At 40.6% G+C, this 26,325-nt stretch overlaps 1 protein-coding gene across 9 annotated transcripts in view; it reads left to right on the forward strand.

Moving 5' to 3' along the window:
• Nucleotides 1-26,325, forward strand: part of mdga2a (MAM domain containing glycosylphosphatidylinositol anchor 2a) — a 226,214-nt gene that overhangs the window by 84,858 nt on the left and 115,031 nt on the right. For all 9 annotated transcript variants that reach the window (XM_035392026.1, XM_035392033.1, XM_035392074.1 and 6 more), the window contains one exon: nucleotides 9,637-9,811. In XM_035392026.1, coding sequence (XP_035247917.1) covers nucleotides 9,637-9,811 — 175 coding nt within the window. The remainder of the gene's footprint in view (nucleotides 1-9,636; nucleotides 9,812-26,325) is intronic.

A 26,325-nucleotide genomic window follows, 5' to 3' on the forward strand; every position in this document is an offset into this window, starting at 1 on the left:
GTAGAAGAATTTAACCCTTGAGCTTACTACTCATTTAACCACTGGAGGCCAACACCATGTTGTTGGGGCCCTGGAGGCCTACAAACAAGGAAAATTGGAAATCAAAACTTTTGCATTACAGTTCTGAGGTTATTTGTTATTACAGCTGACTTGTTATGGGAAGTCATTAACAGTCAAAGTATCTCTGTGGGACCAGAGCTTTGGTCAATACATAGGATGCATTCCCCTAAGAGACATCAAGTCTCCCCCGGGCAAAAGAAGGACAGATTCCATCTTAAACAGGACGTTATTGGTTCTTTTACCAGTCTTTAATTCTTTTCATGTCAGCTCAGGGCGATGGGCAATAAACACGTTGTACGTTTCTCGGTCTGACCCCCAAGTCTTCTGTCTGATGGAACTGTTGGACCCCGTCCAACGCTGGCTCCAGTCCTCTCTTGGCGACTAGAGGTGTCGGCCCACGCCTACACAGATCTTTCATCCCTTGGGGAAAAAAAGTGAAAAATCACACAATGGAGCGAGAAAGCCAAACCTGGTCCTCCGCCCTGTAAAAGAAACAACCCCTTGTGTTGTCAATGATTGTTGTGATCTGTACATATTTAAGGGCACTTCTATGCTGCTGACAGCTAAAGACTGGCATCTGGATGTTTTGATATGTATTTGATGTTTTGACCATATATTATGTACTTGCTTAGCATACATCCTTATACACTGAACCATCTTAAAAATATTTATGAATAAGGAATATATGTATTCAGCTGGATAAGTACTTCACTTTGGGGACGAGGGTTATTGCAACGCCCAACAAGACCAGTGTTTTCTATGACTTTGAGCAAGCAAAGTGGTAACGTGTAATTTGAGCAAACACTAAAGGATTTATTTAGAAGCGACTTAGTGAGTCAGTGAGTACAAGAAAAGCAGTAGTGGCGGCAGGATTTAATTTGTGGGTGGGCCAAGGTAATAGCGAGAAATTTAAGAGTGAGAGAATGTCACATTAATTTGGTTTAAACAGGAAAATATGCTGGTAATGTTAAAGTAATACTGTCATTTTCATAAACAGAGTGCAGAGATATTATTTCCTCAATTTGTCAAACAAAGACTATAGAATGACCTGTCAAAAAATACAAAATATTTCCAGTTGAAAATAGCCACATAGACTAGCATAAATTAAAAACCCATGTAATGTAATCAATATCCTTGTTTTTATTGCAAAACAAAATAACAATAAGCTTAATATAAATTCACAGACATCCTGGCCTAAACTTTTAATAAAAACAGTTCAATTGTCAGTTGTTTTCCTAGCCTACAACTTCACAAATGTTCAAATATTCATGTAACAACGCTTCACGTAACAATACTTCAACACTTTTGATAAGATCCTACCAATGTTTCATTATCCCAACCTCACAAAGTTACAAAAATGTTCATGTCAAAATTACACTTGCTTTTCCACATTCACAATGCTACACTGAATCAATATTGTGGGTCAATGATGAAAGTGGGGGAGGGGGGGTAAAACTGTGCTAAAACATGCCGCCGCCACTGAGATGAGACTTTTTTTTTTAATGCAGAAAAGGTGCAAGGTTTTATGTTATGTTTTATTTATGGGGGGGTGGGGGGGCGGGATTTCCAGTCATATTTGTCGGCCGGAGTCACTTGCTCAACATCCAATGTCGATTTGTGAAAGCACAGTAAAGCACTGAAGCACAGTTTGCCAGCCCCTGCTTTTTCGTACTGCTGTCGCCCAGCTGGGCTGTACTGCCATTACAGCAGAGCAGCTCACCTCACCTGTAGTTGCTGTAGGCAGACCACAGCTGCCCAATGGACTGAAGGTGGTCATTGGTGTGCAATGAGATGGGGACAACCCTGGCAACGCCATGGCAAATTATTTCAAGGCCACCAGCCACAGTTAGAACTGGCAGATCAAGGATTCATACCAGATCACAGAGGGCATCAGCTTTTCAATGATGTGCACAGTGCTTGCTATTATTATTATTATTATTATTATTATTATTATTATTATTCTTATTCCTTGACTGCTTCGGCAGGCTGCTGTGACATGAATCATCTGACTGTATTTATATTTTATTATCTTTATCCACATTTGTCTTTTTACTTTCGGATGCATATAAAGGTGCAGTGGGATAGTGATAATTTTAAGAGGTGCGCAGGATTTTTCCTTGGGATCAACCTTTGGCACACATAGCGATAACATTCCAAATTAGAGGGGCGAGGCAGCAGGTCTCTGTGGCTTTGAGTGGGTCAGTCTCAGCAAAGTGTCAGCGTGGTTGAGAGGAGTTGCTGATCACCCAGGGGCCCTTGCAAATGTGAGCTTTTTGCGCTCCTCCCCTGCCCCAGGCCGAGCTGCTCTCCTCTCTTATCTCCTACCGGCAAGGTGCCTCTGTATATGCCCCCGTACGCACCCCCACCCCCTCCCCCCTGCACCCACGGCCTCCTGTCATATCAATCTTATTCCGGCGCTGGCCCAGCGCCGCGCCAGGCGCAGACACATTGTTTGAGAACACGCAGCCGCCTTGTCAGCCAGCGCTGAGTAAATATTGCCCATTTTGTTTCAATCAACCACCCGGGGTTAAGTTCAAAGTGCTTTACGGATAGTCTGAGGTGAGCAGTCAGATTATTGGCATCGGCGCAAGATTTACTGTCTATCTCGGTGTAGCTCTGCAGTACCTATAAATTTATAATATGAGCCTGTTTTTAATGTGCATTTTGGAACAGAAACAGAAAAGCTGCATAGATACAGTGCATTAAGCCTTCTTGAATAGGATCTTAGGCAGTCTTTTGATCATTTGATGGGCCATTTAATTGGATTGCAAGATACTTTGTGCTCTCATTTTTAAAAAAAAGAGGCTGCACATTGCAGGAAGATAATTATTTGGATGATTCCTGACATCTCTGAATTTATTGTTTGGTTTTCATGTAGACCTTCTGACCCCATTTTTTTCAATTGACAGTAAGAAAATATTGTGCAATTTCTGCGTTGGTCGTCACAAAATTCTCCTTAAGAAATATACGAATGTACGGTATATGTGTTGCTTTTTTCAGTATACTGAATGCTGTAATTGTATTGAATATGCAGGTGGGTTTCAAAAGCTTGATGTGACAGGTCTCTTTATAGAGATTCTGTAATAGGCCTTGGGTTGCATCCACTCCAGCCATTCACTTAGAATTCATTTGCTTGCATTACAAAATTAACAGCTGGAAAAGAACTGTGGCAGTAGTGTGCCCTTCAATTTACAAGCCCTCGGCTATGTTCTGGGTAAGGCCCAATTCATGTGATGGAGTTGACGTAATAGCACAGAAAAGAAAATAATTTCTTTTTAAATGCCAGCCGGAATCCAGTATCATTTATCTCATGTGAGTAACAGAAAAGCACGCTTCAGAGCAATGTGATGGACACTGTCTTCATGTTCCTGTTTTTTCTTGAACAAGATCAGATCCCTTCATGCACATATCAGGTGTTCTGGGGAGGGCCTGATCAGGGAGCCACACGGCACAGATAGGCACATCATCTGTGTAGCCGTTAGCCTTGAATTGGCATCCCATCCCCATCAAAGGACAGGTAATAATATGAGGGTGGCTGATGAAGAAGGGGAGGGTGTGACCATTCAAATTTAAACCCTAATGGGAACATGGGGATATGGTCCACAAGGAGAGACTCACTCAGGGCTCCACCACTATATGTAGCTTGAGCATACTGGGTAATCTCATCACCCTGTCATGACTTTGTGCCAAAGTACCCCTCTCACATGGTGACCATTCATGGAATCACTGCTGAAGAGCCTAAAAGTGCTCCTTAAAATAACCGTGGTGATGAGCAGAGCAGATGAAAAGCAACAAAATTAAGATGGCCGACTGCGACCTGAGTTCACAAAAACCAACAAAGCAATTCATGAAAGGGTACAGCATGCACTCAGCAGGTTATGCAGATAATCCCACAGCGTGGCGGAAATTACTTGTGTATTTTTCATCTATGAATGTGTCCAAGTCCACAGTCAAGCAAGTTTTTTTGTGAAGGCCTTAAGTGAGCAGAGCTTTGAAAAGGTGGTTGCACAGACTGGCGTGGGCCGGTTTGCATTAGTCTATGGAAGAATCAATTGAACGTTCCATTTAAAATGAATGCAATGCACAGTTACATCTCAACCATGAAGTGCTTACGTGAACAGAGTGGTGGAAAATAGGTAGCATAGAGAATTGCACAGCAAGATGTACTTGCTCATGAATCACTCCATTGAGCGTTGCGATCTACGGTTGTGGTTGTTCATCTTAATTTTAGCAAATGTCACCCCCCCTATCCTCGGCATGGAGGACACACGCTCTTATGTATGTGTGTCGCGGTTGCTAAGGAAGAGGTCAATCAACAGAACAGAGCCAACGAATGACGTGGAGATTTGTGGATGGGCGCACTGTACACCCCCTCATCCATCAAAGCCCATGTTATGTTGGAATGATCGGGTACACCAGGATTTCAAAAGTGTGGGCGTCTGTCCTCAGTGCAACTGTGCCTCGATAGTGTTTGTCTACATTGCAGGTCTACTTTCCGTTGCCATTCATTTCTTGAGGATGTTCAAAAACACTCCTTTAATCCATAACCGCCTGATCACGAACCGATGAACCACTCTGCGCCCTCGCTCTTAGTAGCTCAGTGCAACTGCAGAGCAGCAATAAAATGTGAAGAAAATAAAAAAAGGTATTACCATTTTGTAGCATCAGCTTTTACGTCTGTTTTGCGACTTCAATCTATCACCCAATGCTGCTGTCACCAAGCTGCATTGGGTGATAGAATTCTTCACAACTCACAAACCGGAAAACACCCACATAGAAAATATTATTTAACAAATGAGATGCCTGGGCAGGCCTCCAGAAATAGGCGGAATAGTTCTCTATACAAAATCCTGTGAGAGCCAGGGTAATCTCGCTGTGAATTCCAGTGATAAATCGCCCTTTTACATTTCAAAATAATCATTTATTGCTTTGGAAGAGTGATTTATTTGTTTATTTATTTTGGTGAGATTTTAAAAAAGAAAACGGGTTTATTGGTTTTTTAATGTTATTGGATGATGCTATTATGCTGAAGGAGACGGGGATGGATAGAGGCCCAGAATTGCCAGGTTGGAGAGGTGGCTGGGTGTAGCGCTCGCTAGCGCTACAGGAAGTGACATGCATTTTTAATAACTGAAACGGTGCAGCTTGTCCCATGCTGCCAGCTCTGACAGCTGTGACATGTTGGATTCATTAGCTTATTATCTCCATGTTGGTCCCATTAGATATCATCTCTGATATGGTTGACACCGCAAGTAAAGAAAGGGCGATTGTGTGTGTGTGTGTGTGTGTGTGTGCATGTGCGTACTGTATTGTGCATGTTCCTGTGTGTGTTGCGCGTGTTTGTGTGTATGTGTACACCGTTTTGTTCATGATTTTACTGCAGTTGTTCTAGCTTCCTTGGCAACACTATCATGGTTAATCAGGCATGTTGAGTAGAGAGATTTCTACCAGAGAGATAGCTTAATGAATTGCAAGGTCTTCCCAGAAAGACGTAAGCAAGAGTCCATACACCATACCTGGCAGCCTGACTGGAGCACTGCTTGATGATTAGCGTTAAAAGAGGGGATGCTGTTTTCTGTCAAGCCAGGCCGCTTTCTTAAGAAAGCACTTACTTTACCACGTGACCATGTTTTATACAGCCGTCATGGTGGTATAATGTGTTCATTCTAGCTCCGCTTCTGAAGCTGTATGAATTTATTCGGGAAATTCTTGTCTGAAAAAAATCATTTTAGATCATACACAGAAATTCAATGCTGTCCAACTGCTATGGAAGTAGTTTCAATCAAAAAATTTCAATCATATATTGTTTTGTGCACATATATGATAATGGACTACATAGCCAATATGATCACAATGCGAAAACACTAAAAAGATGAACACTAAAAAAATGGAAGGTTCAAATTTTCTGTGGACCTGACCTCCGCAGATGGATGAGTAGAGGAGAATGGGCTCACATGAATGGTTTGATTCTCAATAGGAAATATGTCAAATCAATGAGAAAGAGCGAGGAGAAAATATTTCTTTTTCCTTTGCACTCATTCTTTAAGCGAACAGTTGTTTTAGTGTTCAGATCAATTACCTTTGGAATAAATCCTCAAATTTAAAGCCTTCCACAGAACTACCGTATGACTCTACTGAGATACATTTTCTGGCCTCTGCAAAAAAACAAAAAAACAAACCCAAAATAAATAGACAAAAAGAGAAAAAAATATAGCCTAAATAACACAGTATACCTCAAGCATTTATCTGTGGCGTAACTCTTTGTTCAGTTTTTTGCAAGGGAGAACAAAAGGATTTGATATTTGGCTCCTTTCTGTGTGCTGCTCATTGAACGATGCATGTAGAATTCTCAAGGCCCAGTCTGTCATGGTTTGTCTTTTCTACAATAAGGGCCAGAGAGTTTCACCAGCTAGTTTGTTTTCTTTATTCTCCGTGAACGGCACCCCAGTGCTGGGAAAATGAATTTGCCAGATTAATGATAACGCCTGTCTCATTCCCCCACCACCTGGCCATTGGCACTCCCTCCCCTCACTTGTGAAGCCCTGTTCCGCAAAATGGAAGCTGACGTTCTATATCCCGCTGCCCACTAAGTAAGCTCCCGCACTTGCTCCCCGAGGTGGGTCTTGGGATTTACACCGAAGGGGCTTGCGTTTCTGAGAGAAGGTTCTCAGTTCCCCTTTCTATGCCCCGACACCCCGCCCCCTTTCCCTAAGGAAGCCAGTGTCCAGATAAGCGCCTTGAATTCCAGCGCATTGTTATCCTTAATGAAGCGACAGAAATATGCGTGTAAACAAAGCCATTCTGCCTCCAACTTCAGCAAAGCGTGAAATGGATTGCCCCCTCCCCCTTTGCCATTTGGAGGCCTGGCCTGGACCTTTCCACCGTCCTGTAAAATCCCGGCCTTATTTTTCCCCCGGTTTAATTCCAAAAGGGAGGCCAGGGCAGCCCCGTGTGGCTTCGGGATGAGAAGGTGAAGTATTTGCCGATTAGCGAGCGCAGGGGAATAATTTGTGGGGCGGGGGGCGGGGGATGGGGGGGTCAGTGTTTCCTGGCTGCCTCTCTGAATTGAACCCCGCGGTTGGGCCTGCTTCCATGCTCTCCCTTATTTGTAAGGAGCAGTATTGATAAAGGGAAGTCTTGTTGCAATGTAGGTCACCCACACAGGAAGGCCTCAGACGAGCCGAGCGGGGCCACGCCAGGGCTGAATGAGCGATTCGCTGCGCTCAGCGGCGCCGCTGGCAGGGCACAGGCACAGGCACGGAGGCCTCCACGGGGACAATCGCTAAAGCGCCATTTGCCATGCTGAAGCAGCCCCACTTCAGAAGTATATGTATGTATGTATGTATGTATGTATGTATGTATATATATATATATATATATATATGTGGGTGTACAATGGCTTTCACTTTCACCATTCCCTATGCTTGTGGGCCCACCGGCATTTGCATATATATATATATATATATATATATGTGTGTGTATGTAAATGCCGGTGGGCCCACAAGCATAGGGAATGGTGAAAGTGACCCAGGTTTAACCCCACAGACATCTGTCAGCAGATTGTGCAGTTCCCTAACTATACGTATGCCTGGTTTTTATTGGTATCTTGAAGAAAGTGGGGCAAGACAGTATGGTCATTTTCCGTTCACCACACAGCACCAGCAGCTTCACCATCTGTGGGTTGGTTTTTACTGCTGTTTCATCTCTGAATGTCTCTGACTCATCGTCGTGAATTGCTTGGGCTTTTCCTCCCAACTGAATGAATACATTAGACGATTAGTGTGAACGTGGCTGCTGATCTGATCCGTAATATCATTACTTACGGCCGTTTGTCGACATTGACCTTCAAATTGTAAATTACCGCAAACATTCCGCTAAATATTTGTGCCATTTTCCAGCCATAATTTAAAAAAAAAAACATTAATTAAAAAATTAAATAAGGAAACAAAAATAATCCATACGAATGTATTTGCTATTGCCTTTCCTGTCTTTATGAAATGGGACTGCAGCTAGTTTCAGACTATTGAGTCCTCTTTTTACAAATCCTTTGACATGGCAATGATGATAAAGGCAGAGACAGGGTGAGAGAGTTAATGGTAATTCTGCTGTATAATATAAAATAATGTATCCTGCACTTCCATGAAACTTAAGAAGGAACAGTCAAAGCTGGACAGAGAAAGATGCGCTATATGTCAAAAAAACGAAATGACACCCATATCTACTGTGCACTCTCAAAACATTTCTGGGATTTAAAGTTATTTCATTGTTAGTTATACTGAACTGTGAACATTTTAAATAGTAATACTGAACCAATACTGATTCAAAATAATATAGGAATCATGGACAACTCATTACAATGACTCTTTATTCATGACTATGCAATTAACTAAATATTTGATTTTGCAGATCGTTCAGCTGTATGACAGTGTAGATCTAGGGTATATGCAAGATAAGCAATACAGCATGTGCATTAAACATGTTTATGGCTGTGTTTATCTAAATCGATGCACTGGCATAAAGTGGCATACAATTCCGAAGCCTTGTTTGGCTCCAGTCTGTCTTCTCTGACACATCAATTGCTGTTGATGTAATTTGCCAAAATTGCAGTAGGTGGCAGTGAGCAGTCATTACCAGAAAAAAGTATGAAGGCATTTTATTATATATATATATATATATTTTTAAGAAATGGATTTCAGTTAAAACTTATTGAGTGGACTTTGTATACATCGGCTTTGGTAAGTTTTGAATCGGTGAACTGCAATCATTTTGGTCTGAATTATGAAATGAAAACATAAAGGTATTCGTGATTTACTACAGTAAATTTGACATTTAACATATACTGTGCTGTAAATCCCCTTTTAAATCAAGGCACCTTCAATAAGTTGCACATCCATCTCATGTATGTTGTCCAGATCCTGCTCTGTGTAGTTTAATACAGGAAAGATTCAAATCTAATTTTCAAAATTTTTAAAAATCATCTGATGTGATGTTGTACAATGAATGACACATTGCAGTAGCCTTGTTGTTGTAATACCCAGACCTTGACATTTCACACAAGCACTTGGAGAATGTATGCATAGAAAATGTGGTAGGACACAGGAAAGGGGCAGCCATCTCTAGTCCTTAAGGGCAGTAGAGTCTGCTGCTTTCCATTCAAGGCAAAAACCAAAGAAAAAAAAGTATTTTGGTCTTATATTTAGACTTAAAATCTTTTTTATTTTTTATGTTTTACTATAAAAAAGATTGCCAATGAGGTGTGGCAGTTTTAGTCATTTTGAGATTTGCCAATGGGGTAAGACAATTTCACTTGTCAAGCAAGAAGTAACTTAAAACAAGCTCATATTATCTACCTAAGAGAAATAATATGTTGAGACTCATTACAAGACTAAAACACTTGTTCAGACAGAATTTTTTTGCAGTATTCCTTTCAGGGGAGGTGAATTAATACCATAATAATGAATTTGATTATCCTATTGTGAGGACAGAAAGAATGAAACCCAGCACTTCTACAGCCTCGTCTCCAGTCGCCACCTCACCTCCACCTGAGTATTTCTGTCTGCCTATCTCATCACGCAGATCCGGTGGACCAAGACGGCAGGGAGCGCCTCGGACCGATTCCAGGACTCCAGCGTCTTCAACGAGACCCTGCGCATAACCAACATCCAGCGTCACCAGGGGGGGCGCTATTACTGCAAGGCGGAGAACGGCCTGGGCTCGCCGGCCATCAAATCCATCCGCGTGGACGTATACTGTGAGTCAGCGCGAGTTGAGTTGTTTATGTCCTCACGCTCCTGTGAAATTAAACAGTTTGCTTTGCAAATTCTCTTATCCAGCCTTATATTACATTTCCATTTGTCTTTGTGAGTCCACAGATCCTGAAATCCATTTGCATTGCAGTATTTTTAACTTGTTGTTTAATTGCCACAATAGTGTCCCGCTGATTTTCTAAGCCTTAAGTAAGCTGAAAGCTGTTGCCCTGGACCGCTCACCAAGTTCTCATTATGATATAATGCATTATTTACAGTGCTTGCTTGGTTGCCCTCCGCCCGGCATTGTGTTTCATTTGGCTGTGTTTACTCAGGGCAGTACAGCCTCTAAATCACTGCTCTTCAGTGCACCACTTCCCCCAAATCCTCTGGCAGCCGTGGGTCAGGGTCAGCCTACATTGAAACTGACATGTCCACAAGTTAACGGCGTGCCATCCCGATCCCGGTCAATTTCGAGTCCTTGATTGTCACACCCTATAGCCTCTATCAAACTGATTCAGGAGCGATGTGGGTCAAGTGCCTTATTTCCTAAGCTCCACCCTCCCTCCGTTAGATGCAGCGCCCCCCTGCAGGGTGTGCAGGTTTGTTAGCTGAAGCGTGTCTGTGCTGCACCCCAGCCTGTCTTCTGCTTGTCGATGGGCCGTTTTGCTCTGCCCGCTGCCTCGCTGAAACGCGCGGAGGTCAAAGTGGGATGAAATGTGGGGGAGCGGAGCGTGGAAGGGCGGGCGATGGGGGAGGCAGGCCCGGGGTCTGGTAAACAGAGACGTAAAACTGTTATATCGCAGGGCTGGCTGGCAGCTGTTATAATGGAGGGTTTGATTGATCAGCGGCACACTCCCTTCTTTTTTTCAGAGGCGTTCGGAGTAGCCCTACAGTTTATGAGCTTCATAAAGAGCCAATCCTAAGAGGCGTTTATTTTACGGGCTGTGCTGGCTCGGGCACGCGACCCTCCAACAACCATCAGATCTTGGTGACACATGACTGAGAATAAGAACATGGCAGATGCGATGCTTTCAGCTGCTGCTTCTCCCTAAAAAGTGCAGCGGCCAGACCAGGGGTTGACTAGGGGTTGCGAATTGCTCCCTCAGGATGTGTGACAGGAAAGCAATTTGCCGTAGCCGTTGCGAACGATCCTCATCCGGCGCGGGCTTCAAGCTCACACTCATGTCCGTTCAGCACTGGCTCCTCAGGTCACGACTCTCAAAGTCGTGATGCTCATGATCTTTGATGTTGTTTGATCTTCTCCTTCGGAAACACATTGACGTGTTTGGGCCTGCAGCTCTCGGCAAACAGAAAGAGGCAGAAAAGGGATGCCTGGTACGCTTGACCATCGAGCCCTGTGTCCATCAATTGATTTCCTTTTACTGTAGCCGACCAGTTCTCTTTATTTTCCCTCAATGTGGTGATGGAGTCCCTTTTTTTGTTCATTGAAGGTGAAAGGAGCCCCCTGTGGGCAGTGGTAATTGATCATTCTCTTAAAGATCCAAGTATTTTTTTTCGAGATTTGCTGCCTTGTTTTTCGTCCAGTTAGTATGGAAATAGTTTCTTTTTAGAAAGAAATATTTCCAGCACAACAAATCAATGGTAATATGGTTTATCATACACCACAAACCAGTAGATACATGCCCTTACCTTTAGTAGAAATAATTGCCTCCTTACAGTGTATAATGTGGTCATGTCCCACAGAGTTAAATGTGATGCTAGAAGGAAGGTAGTGAGAGGTGAAAGGTTAAAATTATTTGGAGAAGAATAGAGAGAGGGGGTAAGGAGACAAGATGATTACTGAGATTTGAGAGACAAGCACTTGGGTCCTAAAGCCAGACAAATATGAAGAGACCTATGAAATATCCACAAATATGAAGACGTTTATGAAGTTTCTATGAAGAGTCTTTAGGATGAGACAGTGAGGTGAATTAGAATAGGTGCAGCCCAGGTTCATTCCTATTGATGTGAACAGATGTGCTCCATGACTGCAGGGCTGTGCTGTGCTTTTCATTCAGCTGGAGACAAACTTACTGCCTAAAGAATGAATGTACTGTGCGTGTGGCAAGCGCTCCGATGCATTACCCATATAAAGGCAAAAGCAGATGAGGTGAGATTCCCCGGAAACAACGAAAAAAAAAATATTAACAAATGCAATTGTGGAAGAGAGCAATTAGGGACTAGTGAAGAGTCATTTTAATGCGCTGCTGTGGAGCTTTAATCAAGGCCAGCATGTGTTCTACGATGATCAAGGTCTCCATTGTGAAGTAGGGAAGCTGCAGTGGAATCGGTAGCAGATGAAGGAATGCAGAATTAATACATGAAAAACCTGGGTAGGTGGAAGGAGACTCTAATTCCCAGGCTGTAATGCGCAGGTGGGGTAATGAGTGCTGGTGGTTCTCAAAGCAGTCACACAGATTTGAGGAAACCTGCAGTCATTTATAATAATGTAATATCTCTGTGGAACAGGGCTGGCGTTGGCACAGGAGCACCTCATTAAAAGTACATTGTAAAACTTTTTCCGAGTTGTTTTATTTGTGCCTAAACCTGTCAGTGTAGTATGCCTCACCAGGTTCTTGATGAAACCTTTTTGAGGTTATTATCTTTAAGTCAATTAATTATTAGCCTTTGTGGGTTAATATTCTTATTGTACCATGGTAGTGTCCCAACTGAGATATCCACCACTTCCATCTCACCAGTTTTATTTATTCCGCTCCAACTTCCACACAGTACTATTTGATATAGTATTAGGTGCTTCACCCTTTTTTATAGCCCACTGAAAGATTGAATGAAACACATTTATCCCAAAGTCACTTCTTGCCTTTTAACAGTCTTGGAATTTTTACAGGGCTAGAAAAACGGCTTTGACTGAAGCCCTTCACGACCCTTCAGTTGAATGCACACGGATGCGCGGAGCTAAGAGCTCTTCCCCCACCTCCACTTACGGGTTGTCAAGCCGGGACCTGATAATTCTTAGTGTGCGCGCTGCATCTCAAACGGTGTTGTTTTCCGCCCGTGTTTAATAACGCTCTGTCAACATGATAACGGGTTGCGCGCCCGGTGTGTAGCGCAAAAGAGGCCCGTGTCAGGCCCACATTCCCCTTTTTTTCCTGGCTATTGCCTGACTCTTCTAATCAGAAGGTTTCAAACAGGCAACCCTTTTTTCCCCCCCCCGTACCCCCGCCATGTCGGCCCCCGCCGCACGCACCCTGCTCTCGGAGCCGGTAATTACGACGTCACGCTGACAGGAGACCTAGTTTCCAGCGGCACCGCCACTTCTCCCTGCCGCCCACCTCTTCAGGAGGAAACATGGCATCACCTGCTGCTCACTGCTTGGGCTGCTGTGCAGTGGGATTACTTTTTTTTTTTTTGTCCTCTTAATGTCTCTCTGCATTGGTGTTCTCCCTTTGATCTCGACCGTGGGAAACTGCGAAACGAGATTAGGTTCGTCCCTGACAAAAGCGGCTTTCCGGTAGATGAGGACACTGATCGTGTGCGTGCGGGGAGGCATCACATGTGTCTGGTTTGCTGACGAGAAATCACTGTGTGGTTGCCTCCATAAAAAAGATAATAACAAGTTCATTGGCATTGTGCCGTCTGGATGTGGCGATGCGAAGGGTACATATCAGTGTGTGCTGACACTGAACACATGGCATGGAGATCCAGAGATAAATTAAATAAAAAGCTATTTAATGCATTAGATAAGCATTTTTTTAATCCATTCTGGCTGTGAGTCAGAGGACGCATTAAAAATATAATGGTTAATATTAATATTTTACATCAATCCTGCTTATGCATTCCTTTCTTTGCAATGTCAGAAGGGGTAGAGAGTCCCATGTCATCAGGGAAATTAGTGCATAGTCTGAGCAGTGGGAGCCCGCGCGTCGCGATTGGAGAGCCGTGTCTTCATCGGCTGTGACTGCGGCATGCTGGGATATTAATAGAGACGGCGAAAGAAGGCCAGATCCTTGCCAAGGGACTGAAATGCATTCTGAATCAATCACGGCGGCGGCGTCAATGAGGCCCGGCTGCCGCAGATGGACTCAAATGAGGCATTATGCAGATGGCGCAAGTTTGCGGGCCTTCACATCATTGGTATTTGCAATCCCTACATTCAAAGAGGCTCAAATTCAATTTCTCTGAAGAGAAATGGGTGTATTTGTAATGGATGTGTGTATATTATGCAGATTGCGGGGGTGGGGGCGGTAGGAAGAAGCAAGCATTTTTTTTGTGTGGGTAAATTATCAATCTGGGAGCGAAATTGAAAGCAGTTGATTTGAAAGGGACGTAATAGATGCGGGAGAAAATTTATTGGCTTTCTGCTGTGAGGAAAATAGATGGTACATGGACCCCCAGAGCCGTCTGTTTGGACTTATTGACTAGTCTTGATATCATCATATGGAATGGTTTTTTTCAGCATCATTGACCCTGTTGTGATGACATACGAGTGTTGAGGGCAGCCGGAGATAATTTTTATATTCTGTATTCATTTTCTTGATTTCACATTTGTCATACAATCTCATTTGTGTTAGTGAGAGAATTTCAATGGTACTTTTAATGAGGATTTGCAATATCTTAAAGATAGTCATAGATTCCCACATGATTTGAAGACATATAGCAGAAGGTATAATTCCATTTTTATTTCCGTTGAAGAACTGCAAGCACTGAGGGATAATTAGTTATTACTGGCATTGAGAAATGTACATATTTATATTAGCAAGCATATTTTGTTACAGAAATGCTTGCAAATATGAATGGCCTCATATGAACATTATTCCAATTATTATCTTGTTTCAGATCCATTTAAATAAAGGCTAAATTAAATGACACTTGTAAATTGTATAAATAACTGTAAACAGCATTTCTTACTGTAATGTATGTAAATATGCAGGATCACGTGCTGGATCAAATCTCCTGAAATGATTTTGCAAATTGGGGATTTCAACAAAAGCTATATCAGTCTCATTATGAAGTAAGGCCTATCCTACCAAGTGCTCAATTTGTTAATAAAAGAGAGGTCTTCTGTCAATATCCAGACGTAGAATTGGTTGAAGCCCCAACATTAGGAAATTTCCTGGGAATTTGATGAGGAGTGGTCTGTAAATGTAAAAATGAGATACAGAGGGTTATTCCTAAATGTTGAGTAATGGCTCAAGTGTAAGTCTCACATAATCCCTGTGCTGGAAATTTTTGCTGATACGATGGATTTAACTGCCAACATTTGTATTGGACTAGTATAATGAGAGCACATCTAATGATATAATTATCTGTGCACATTGAATTGACAGTTCGTGTTTGATCCCTATATTGCACAATATAACATGAATAAATTAAAGTAAATACATTAATGTGCGCTCATGTAAACTGAGTGTTTAATGTAAAATGTGTTGTTACTGATTGCAAAAAGTGATGGATGGAGGAAAAATGGGTATGAAAAATGAAATGGCTTAAAGAAAAATGACTTAAAGATGACATAACATAGTTACTCATTAACTGGTAGATTAATTTAAGACGCCACACATAATCAACTACTGAGTGTAGAACATTGAAAATGGTCCTGCTCTTAGTTTCTCATATTTACAATAGGGAAGTACCAAAATTTAACATTCTACAGTGATTTAGCATATGCTAGTTTTATCTCTTTACCTACCACACACTGGTAGATGGTATTTTTATCATCACACTCTGAACTATAAATCACCTGAATGACATAAAGATGCAATACCAGAAAACACCACTAGCTTTAAAAACATAACGTTTAATTCTAAAAGTACAGTTGCATGATGGTTTCAGCTTTATAAAAACTTTTAAAAAATACCTAAATAAATTTCATGAATATTTCCACAGTCTTTAGAACTGTGTCTGTCACTGTTTGATGTCACAGCCACATTTTAATAACAAGGATGGTGCGGTGGTGTGGTGGTGCAGTGGGTAGCACTACTGCTTCACATCAAGGTTTTAATCCCGGCTGGGGACTTTCAATGTGGAGAAGTCTGGGTATACTCCGGGTACTCTGGTTTCCTCCCACAGTCCAAAGACATTCTGGTTAGGTTAATTGGAGAGTCTAAGTTGCCCCTAGGTATGAGTATGTGAGTAAATGCAATGCAGTGGACTGGTGTGGCCTGTCCAGGGTGCATTCCTGCCTCTCGCCTAATGTTTGCTGGGATAGGGCTCCAAGTTATCAGGTACTGTAATGATTGCCTATTACAGTACCTGATAACTTGAATATTTGGTAATGTAATCCTGTAACAGTACCAACTATTCAAGTTATCAGGTACTGTAATAGGCAATACTTTACTAGTAGATAGCACCTTAATTTTTGGAATATAGTTGCCTGAAGGTTGTACTTGTAGAAATATGGAGTTCAGGGTCTGCATGAAACATGAGGCCCTCTGTATGATGCGGAATGGAGGAGTGGGATGGATATAACATAGTTGGATATACAGTAAGCTGCTTTTAGTTTTTGATCATCCAGGCCTTTTTGAGGATATTTGGTTTGGATAACTAGAGGGTGGGGATTCAGTCAATCAATTAATTAATCAGTCAGTCCTCCAATCAAAATATATGCTGTATAGTGTATTTTCCCTGCGACATTGTCACTGTTTATTAAGGGAATTGAAAATCCAGGAAACCCTAAAGGGGACTATTGCTGCAATATGCTATCGCCCAACAGGATCAACCAATAACAGTACTAATCTCAACAACTGCATCAGAAAGACCTGTGTGGAACTGAAAATATTAATAATGGCCAATTTGCCTATCCCCAGACTGGGCAAATGCACCAGGAAATGAAAAACTGGGAATGGAAATTGAAAAGAGCTGCAGTATGATGTAAATGACTGTTTTTAATGTAATGCGGTACCTCCGCTCTAAATCTAAAAGATAATTCCAGATAGGAACAAGCAATCCTCCTGTAAAATAGACTGGGGCGTTAATACAATAAAAAATAAGGCTGGCCAGAAGATGCTTTGAGATGCAAATCACTGAGGATCCAAAAAGTAATTTGAGGGGCTTTTAATAATATTGTAGGAGAAGAGGGAAAGTCAGAGATTAGGTTGGATATACATTACAGTCTGTAAGTATTGGAACAATGACACAATTTCTTTGGTTCTGTACTCCAGTACATTGGATTTGAAACTGAACAACGAACGTGAGGTGAAAGTGCAGACTGGGTATTTGAGGGTGTTAACATCCATACGAGGTGATCTGCAGAGGAATTGCAGCCCTTTCTATAGATAGTGGCTCCATTTTAGGGGACCAAATTCATTGGACAAATTAACATAATCTTAAAGTCATATTTAGTACTTGGTTGTAAATTCTTTGAATTGAATGCCTGAAGTCTGCAACACAGAGACATCTTCAAATGCTGCGCATCTTCCCTGGTGATGTTCTGTCAGGAGTGTACTGCAGCCATCTTAAGTCCCTGTTTGTTTTTTTGTCTTCAGAAAGTGAAACACATCTTAATTTGGATTCAAGCCAGGTGATTGACTTGGCCAGTCAAGAACATTCCACTTTTTGGCGCTGAAAAAAAACCCAAAAAAAAACCTCTTGGTTGCCTTAGCAGTTTGTTTGAGTCATTGTCCTGCTGCAAGGTGAAATGGGTTTTGAAGCATTTGGTTGGATCTGAACAGATAAGATGTTTCTGTATACTTCAGGGCTCATCCTGCTGCTGCTGTCAGCAGGCACATCATCAATAAAGAAGAGTGAGCCAGTTCCAGTGGCACTTTGGCACAGGGTAATACTTGGACATTTGTCCATAAGACTTTTGATTGGTGGAAAAAAAAAAAATTAAAAAAAAAAAAAAAAAATTAAAAAAAAAAAAAAAATATATATATATATATATATATATATATATATGTAAATTGCCTTATCAGAAACAAGGACTTATTGAGCAGTTGTTATTGATGTCAGAAGCAACAAATTCCAAATTGTCCACCAACGGGCAGTGAAAGATCTGTTTTCCAGATGAAATTTTTTTTCAAAAAATTCTAAATATGAACAGAATAACAATTGCTTAATAGCAATTTCTTTCCCCCCATGTAAAGTGAAAAGCGCTATATAAATCTGAGGTATTATTATTATTCGCATAGTATTTTTTTTTTGTTATTTATTTAAAATATAACTATGAAAATATTGTGATTCTATTTGTGATTTTGACTTCATTGATATATACTTTCTGATATCTGATGGCCTTTATGACACAAGTTTGTTGTATCACAAGTTTGATATGTCCAATTTGACTGTGATATTTTTTCTGATAAAATATATATTCAAATTGACACTGATGTGCAGTACTTTTTCTAATGCTGATATGTCCAATTTGACTTTGATATACTTCTTTATAGTATGACATATCCAGTCTGAGATTGGCATATTTTTCTGTAATTCTGAGATGTGAATCATATGATGTATCCAATTTGACATTTAGATTCTTTATATGCAGTGTATGAAATCTGACATCACATCTGATAAATAAAATTTTCTCCAGATATATGATGTGTGCTGTTCGACTAATGCTGAACTGTCTAGCTTTCCATACAAAACTTGCCATTCGTGGTCAGTAACCAAATTAAGGTCTGAGGCAGGTGAAGCCTGGAGGTGTTTGTTACCCTTGTGGTGTTTTAGAGGATTCTCCGGTGAGCTCTAAAATACATTTTAGATATGTTGTTCTCCCTTTTGCTGCAAAAAAGTCTGAACATCCAGAACTGCTTGTTTTTGCTTACAGGACATGTCCTGTTTTGACAATCCTGTTTTTTTTTAAGGCACCTAAGGTCACCAAAAAAAAAGCCCAGCAAAACAAAAAAGAAAGAAAACCACAATTCATGCTTTGCTCCCAAAATTCTGAGTGTCTGCCAGTTTCTGTATGAAATGCCCCCCCCCCCAAGCACACACACACAAACATCAAACACAATCAAAAAAATGGTGTCTGCAATAATAATATGCTTATAATATACACCGTAATATGCCTATGATAAAGTGGGAGCCCAAGTTGACTTGTTGCTGACATAGTCATTGAGATGGACTCTCACCAATGACCAACAAAAAGACTCATTACCTCTGAATTTAAAATGAGAGGCATCCTTCTTAATCTTAATCTCTGCTCCTCTGAGGGCTGGACCCAGGAGAAGAGGACCTCGATTGTTCACCTCTCACACAGCCAGACAGCCTGATCGAAAGACTGACACCTGTTGCTGATAAGAATAGGGGTGGTCAAACGCAATGGACGAAAAGGAATTGATTATTTTTTTTAACCTTTATTTACCCAGGGTAGGTTTGCTGAGCAGGGATGCTCTTTTGCAGGAACGCCCTGCTTCACACATACAGATTCACACCTGGGAGCTGCCCAGTACAACCACAGTCCTCAATTGTTGGCCACTGAGCAGCTCCACTGGAGGGAGAGAACATTTTTAGCCAATTAAATCAGGGGATGATTAGGTGGCAAGTTTTTTTTTTTTTTTTTTTTGTGAGAGCCAGATCTGGGATTTTAGCCAGGACATCGGGGAACCCCCTACTCTTTGCGAATAGTGTCATGGGATCTTTAATGACCACAGTGAGTCAGGACCTCGATTTAACGTCTCATGCGAAAGACAAAATGTTACATTGAGGGTTTACTTGATGCACGCAGTGTGGCAGCAGATAGGGCTCTTGTGAGTTTTGGAACCTGGTGGTGTCACTGTTAATGAGAATTGTTCCTAACAGCGGTAGCATCCGTCATATTGACTAAATGCTTGCTGGGTAAAACATTATTTATTGTTGTGACCGTTTCTGCTGAAATTTGAATGTGTACACATGCTCTTTTGTGTGAATGTGCAATTCTGCATGTGCACATGTCTCTGCATGTAAGAGTGATAAATGAAAGTGTGTGCATGCTTGTGTGCATATTAGGTATTGTTCAGCCGGTTTCAAGCAGTTAGTCTGGGCTTAAAGTACGGTTTTTGACAATCACGTGAGATGACTGTTTTAAAAAAGCCGGTATGAGAGTGCTCCAATTGAAAGTGCCAGTGAGGCCCTCTGTACTGAATCATGCTCCTGGCTACAGCCCTCAAAACTCTCCTCTACACTTGAAAGTAAAGGGTTCATTTATGGAAATGAATTTCCATTTATAGCATGGTTAATTACTTCAAGTACCATGGTTATAGCTTGTTTAAGATTTTTTAAAATATATATTTCACATACTGTTTGTATTTTACCTATGAAAATAGTGTTGGAAAAAGGTGCAAATTAAGTATGAAAAAGAAGAGGACAATATATTTTATAGAGAAAGCTTTCACATTGTTTTGTAAGAAAATAAGGTATAATCAGTCTCTTTATCTTGGGCTTCGGAACACAGGGTACGTTTCCACTCAATTGCTTCAATTGTAACAAAAGAATAGTAATTCAGTCTTTTAATCTATGGACATTGTCTTATTTGGACATGATTGTTCCCTGTTGTCCATGGTTTTTTTCCATTGAAAAAGAATAGAAACCCGCCAGATCAAGGTATGAAGAATGTTGCAGCCAACCCTGAGGCATCACAAGCTCACATCATAAAGTGGTTGTTGACTTTAGTAATCAAGGCTTTCACAAAAAACAGCATCCATAGATTAAAGCCAACAGGGATCATCTCTCACATGACGGTGACCTGATTTTTCTCCTAAACTAATTCAAGGCGCCTAAAACACTCCTGACCTTCTATGCTTCCTAATGGCACATTTCATCCCAGGAGCATGTGAGTGTGATGCTCACCACTGACACACACACACGCACATAGATTATATATATATATATATATATATATATATATATAGAAAGTTGAAATACAAATGTCAGTGTGGTCTCCCCTATTACATATAATCAAGCTGAGATAATTATTAGCCAAGTGCATCCTGGGTTGTGTTCATTTCAGCCTTCTGTAACCTTCTGATGACAGCTTTGATGGGGCTGTGCATGTTCTGTTTTTTTTTTGCCTCCAAATTACAGTCCTAGATTACGCTGGTTGAAAGCTGCACATTATGCCACCCCCGCTCGCCCCCCCAACCAACTCCCTGCCCGCACTCAGAATGAGGGCTTAGAAGCTCACTGTGTACCTGTTACTGGAGATGGAAATCTCTTCTGAAAGGAACAATCGTGCTGTTTGATGGAGATTTCGCTTATACTGTGGTAGCATTGTCTCGGGCACCATGTAGGGCAGTCTGTAGGGCGGCTGACTGTCAAACCATATATAAATCCCCCTCTGTAGCCAGAGGTTAGACTCCCTGCCTGGTACGTTTTTCACTAGAAGGCTGACCAACCACCCTCCTTGCATAAAAAAGGTTGACTGACCTCTTCGCTTTTAAAAGGAAATATTGGTTGGACGCGGCCTTATTCTCAAACATCCGAACATTACTCAGCTGAAGGATATTCGTTTGACCATGAGAAACACATTGCTACATTTTTTATTTTTATTGCAATAATGTTATAAACTATAGAGCATTTCTTGCAGAGTTTTGCCATATTCTTGCACAGGTTTTAAAGCAGTCCAGAGCTCTTTTAGGTTGCCTCCTTTCTGCTTAATCTCCTTGGTTTCCATTAGGGCCAAAATATTCTCAATTGGTGTTAAAGCAGGTAGTTGTAATGGCCAACTCACCATCTTAGTTGCCACCTCCTCAAGGTATACCTTCACATTGTCATGCCTTCCAAAACAAGATTAGCCATACAGGTTACTTCATTATACAAATCGATCATTTTCAGTTATGGGGTCATGCAGTAGCAATTAAGCAATTCCCTTTTTACAAAAAAATGTGTGTTTCCTCTGGGAATAGAACCTATGCTACCATGACATATTAAAAAAAAACATCCTTCCACGATGCCACCCATGTTTTTTTTTTTTTTTTGAAAGGGGAAAGTCAGAATCTAGCATCACCCTACTCTGTACTAAGACAGATTGCAGCAGTTGTCTCTCGTCACCCCCCACCCCTACTTCTTCATTGACATATACATCCTCTAGGAAGTCTAGCATAGGAATCAATCAACACACAGCCAGATGATATATCCTTATATTGAAATGAGGCATCTGGAAAACAGGATGGGATCTGCATCATAGCAAATTGCACAGCGGGAATGCAGGCAGCCATGGGATGGGGAGACAGATGTATGGGTTTAAATTTGGTTTAAAATATATCAAGCTGATTCTGATCCTGTCTGCATTATCATATTTTGAAAGTACGCACTCTTGACTGAATGTGGTATTTTTAATGGGGGACCAGGCTACTAATCTGAAGGCAGAAGGTCAGATTTATTTGCGTTATGCCTCTGTTATCAACCTGATCAAACTGCTTCACCTGAAATGCTTCTGTAATTGTTCAAATGTATACATGAATGAAGGACACTAGTTGGTGGCACTTTACTTGAACCCTTCGACATAAGGGTATTGTAACACTGTCATACACAAGACATACCAGCTGTGACAAGATGTCATAACAGATGATGGTAGTTTATGTTAAATGACATAAAACTGTCATCACTTTTATTGGCAAATGTTATGACAAATATTACTGTCATAACATTTGCAGATAAAAGTACCTTCCATTTTTATGAAGGCTGTCTGTTGAATTCATCAGGTGATTAAACTGTAAAAATTGTTAATTAAGTTTATTAAATATTCCTTGGAATCCAATGCTAGCTTTAGGACTGCTTCTAACCCTTTGAAGCATTGACCATGTTAATTGGCCTGCAATTTGATTCCATCCAGACTGCAGTTGAGTTTGTAAGTGCTTTTCTTTTCTGGTGCACTCAGTGCTGTTTACTTGAAATGTTTAGTTGTTTGCTAAACATTAATGCGCCAGTCTAGCTGAGTCAGAAGTTAGAAGTTTTCCCATCACCATTTTCGTTTAACTGGCTATGTTCAACTGACAAGTTTAATGGTAGCTGTAAAAGGATGCTTTGTTTGCAGGGTATACTGTAAAACCATGACACTGTCCTTATTCAAAAAGCTTGTTTACAAGGGATGCAGTGCACTTTCTTTTTTTATGACCATGTTTCCCTCTACATCAAACTTTATAACCAAAAAATTCCTGGTAAATGGCAGCAGATTTAGCAAACCTGATGTTGTTGACTTTGCACTACTTCCTTTTCTCCAGATAACAGTGGCAGCACTACATATTTAAAATATAACACATTTGCATTTAAAAGACAATTTTATCAAACATTAGTTGGCAATCAAAGAAATAGTTGTTTAATCAGACCAACTGATATGATAATTGTCACAGCCCTAGTTTTACCTGTATTTTTGTAATACAAAAGTAATATTCTGATATCCTGGGAGGTACATCCAAAGAAATATAGGATGCCCTGGGCACATTATAGTTCCCTACGTGTCTGAGTGATGCAAGGAGAAAGAAAAAAAGAAAAGAAAAAGAGCCTCTGTATGGGTCTTTATTAATCAACTACCCATGTGTCAGTGTATTTATTTAGAGTAATGAAAAAGCCATGCCACCGCCTTCCTCTCCGCCCAAACAATATAGATCTCGCTACACCAAACAGCCTCTTCATTTGCCTAATTGTTTCCTTGTTTTCATTTGCTTGCAATTGTTTGTACCTGGGCCTACTGTGTTTGATTCTTGAGAAAATATTGACCAACACTGCATTTTAATGAAGTGAGTGTGGGGCAGAAAGGTTGAACACATGTAAATAAAGCAAGAATAGTCATTTTACTACGCACTTGTGTGCACACATACTGTATGTTTGTGTGTGTGTGTATGTGTGTGTTGAAAGTAGTTGACAAATTATTGATACCAAAAAATGCATTAGCAATTATAGACTAAATGTGTAATGTGATAAAGTACATTGAAAACTGTTTGTAGGTTTGCTGACTATTAAGTATGAGTTTGGCCTTCTGACTTAATTACGTATGTAATGTATCAACAGTTTTCTCCAATCACAGGTCACCAGTTCTTGAGTGCCATTGACAATGAATAATTATAAAGTAAGAAACTACATTACCTTAAAATTGAGTTCATTTTAATACCACTAATTAGCATAAAGAGACATCACAATTTGTTATGCAACCTTAATTTGCAAATATTTTACAAAAGACATAAGAGTTATTAGAAAAGTAAATTAAATGAATAATAAATAAATTAAAAGCATCTATAAAATAAAATAAAAAATTATTTGGCTCAGACATAATATTTATCTCATACTTGCAAGACTTAAATGCTTTGAGGTTGTTGCACTGTCTGGTGGCTTGCTGCATTGACGGCCCCACTGGTACACTGCTATGGTATCCTTTGACTGTGCAGTGACACTAAGGGAACTCACAAATTGATCCTTCTTCCTGGAATTCTCTTAAAAAAGGCCTTCTAGTTTAGATTTCTCATTGAAACCAAGGTCTTTAACTCAGGCGATCTCATAATCTTCTGTCACAGGAAGTGGAGAGAAGAGAGTCCCAGCTTACTTGGCAATAACCACATTTCCACAGTTAGGCCAGCCAGGTCAAACCAAAAGCTTGAATGAGTTTTTCCTCAGGCCTCCTGTGTCCAAAGATTCAGGCTGCTGACTCAGACTCCAGTCTAGTTTTTGAAAAGTGCCAATGATACTTTAAATCCCACATGTACAATGCTTCATTGGTGTTAACATCATATTCCCATTGAGAGATGGAAACTTTTTTTTTTTATAACAGGCTACCAGTGATAACTGGCACCATGGCAATGACAGTGCCCATTTAGATAATGCACAAGGGGATTTAGGAGGGCCAATATTGTGGGCCAGAGCAGAGAGGGTGTGTCTAAAGCACCACTGAATCCCAGAAGCAGCTGTCAAACAGCAATAAGCACGCACAGTCACGCCCAGCATTAATGACACTGTGGAATGTGGCTCTTGACTCTTATAATGCAAGTTTCACAACATGTCCTGGGCCAAAGGATCTGTTCTGATAAGGAACAGGGAGCCACATGAAGAAGAGAATAGCGCTCTACTGAACAATAATGAAATTCATCTGACATACACAGCTGTTGGTCAGCAGTGAAGAGTATGAGGGTTTCCAGGTGGTGTTCCCCATTATTTTTATGTTGGGTACTGTCCCGAAAGGTAATGAAACTGACCCCTACAACCATCAGTTAATGGCCGAGGATTAGATTTTTTAGGAAAAAGAAAAGTAAGATGAAAATGTTCATATTGCTCAACAGTGATTGCAATGAATGTATACTACATATTTTTTTCCTTTAGTGCAATATTGGTTAATGCATGACACAGGTCTCTGACAAGAATTTGAAGACTTACACAAAATGTGCTAAGATATAAAATATTTTACAGAAGCCGGTGGTCTTGTCTGCATTATACTGAATATTAAAATTATATTTTGTACAAAAATGTGCCCTCAGTTGTGACATTTTAAATTGGATGTATCGTGTTGTAATGATGACATATCGATTCAGTAAGTAGAAGGGACACTGAAGCAAGTTTCATTGCCTCACTAAACAGCTCTTAAATTGTGACAAATAATCAGCAAAAACTCTGCTGATGAAAACAAATATTGCTGACACAGTGAGGTTAAGCTTTTCTTTAATGTTTGAATTTGTATTTAGAATATATTGCGGTTGAATTTAATTTTCCTCCGTTTGGTTTCAATTAATTTTTAGTACATGTGAGACTGTACAGATTTGTATAATCAAGAATAAGTACTGACCTTGAGTTCTTTGAAAATGTGTTATGCAGTCTTTAGACACAAAATAGCGTAAATAAATGTAAAGTGGCAAGCAAATAATTTTACTCGATACAGAATCACTTCCTTGGGAACTGATTCTCGCCATACAAGTGCGTACTTACTGAGGATCACTGGCAAGGACAATTAAATTCAAATCAGTGTTCTAATGCCCACAACGGGCACTTCATGTTGACCCCAGACATTGTAAATACCCTGCCAATGAATATCTCCCACTAGGTTTTGCATGCATATTGAATTTTTGCAGAGGATGTCAATGAATGTCAAGCAGCAGGTGGACGGTTGACTGCACATCAGGCATCATTGCTACCAGGAGCCTGGCAATGAAGGCCATGTCCCTCTGGTTTACACTGGCCACAGAATATGTGCTACACCCTTGGTGCATGCCCCAGTGTTACTGAGCACAGACATATTCAAATTAAATTTCATATAATAAACTGTAATATTTATTTAGTCACCTAGATACGGGTGCCACCTGCAATATTTTGCAGGTGGAGGAGCTCGTCGTCTTTGCATTAATGCATAACCAAGTACCAGTTTAATTGGTTGATGGTGACCTTCGACCTCCCCCGCTATGACAGTAAAAATTAAATGGACGTTTCACTTTCTGGAGTTTAAAAAAAATTTTTTTTAAGTATATTAATTTGTTTTTTTATGACCTGCTTGCTTAATAAAACAATTCCAGATAAAATTCCAGATAGTGAACTCTCCCTATAAATCCAACAAACTAACAAATAAAACCCATATGTGCTAGCAAGGAGGGAGCTGTAAGCAGATTCCAGGAGTGTAGCAGAAGTTGTAGAAATATAATGGTCGATCTGTTGCCTTAATGAATGC

Source organism: Anguilla anguilla, chromosome 1 (assembly GCF_013347855.1).
Source record: "Anguilla anguilla isolate fAngAng1 chromosome 1, fAngAng1.pri, whole genome shotgun sequence".
Classification (NCBI taxonomy): Eukaryota; Metazoa; Chordata; class Actinopteri; order Anguilliformes; family Anguillidae; genus Anguilla; species Anguilla anguilla.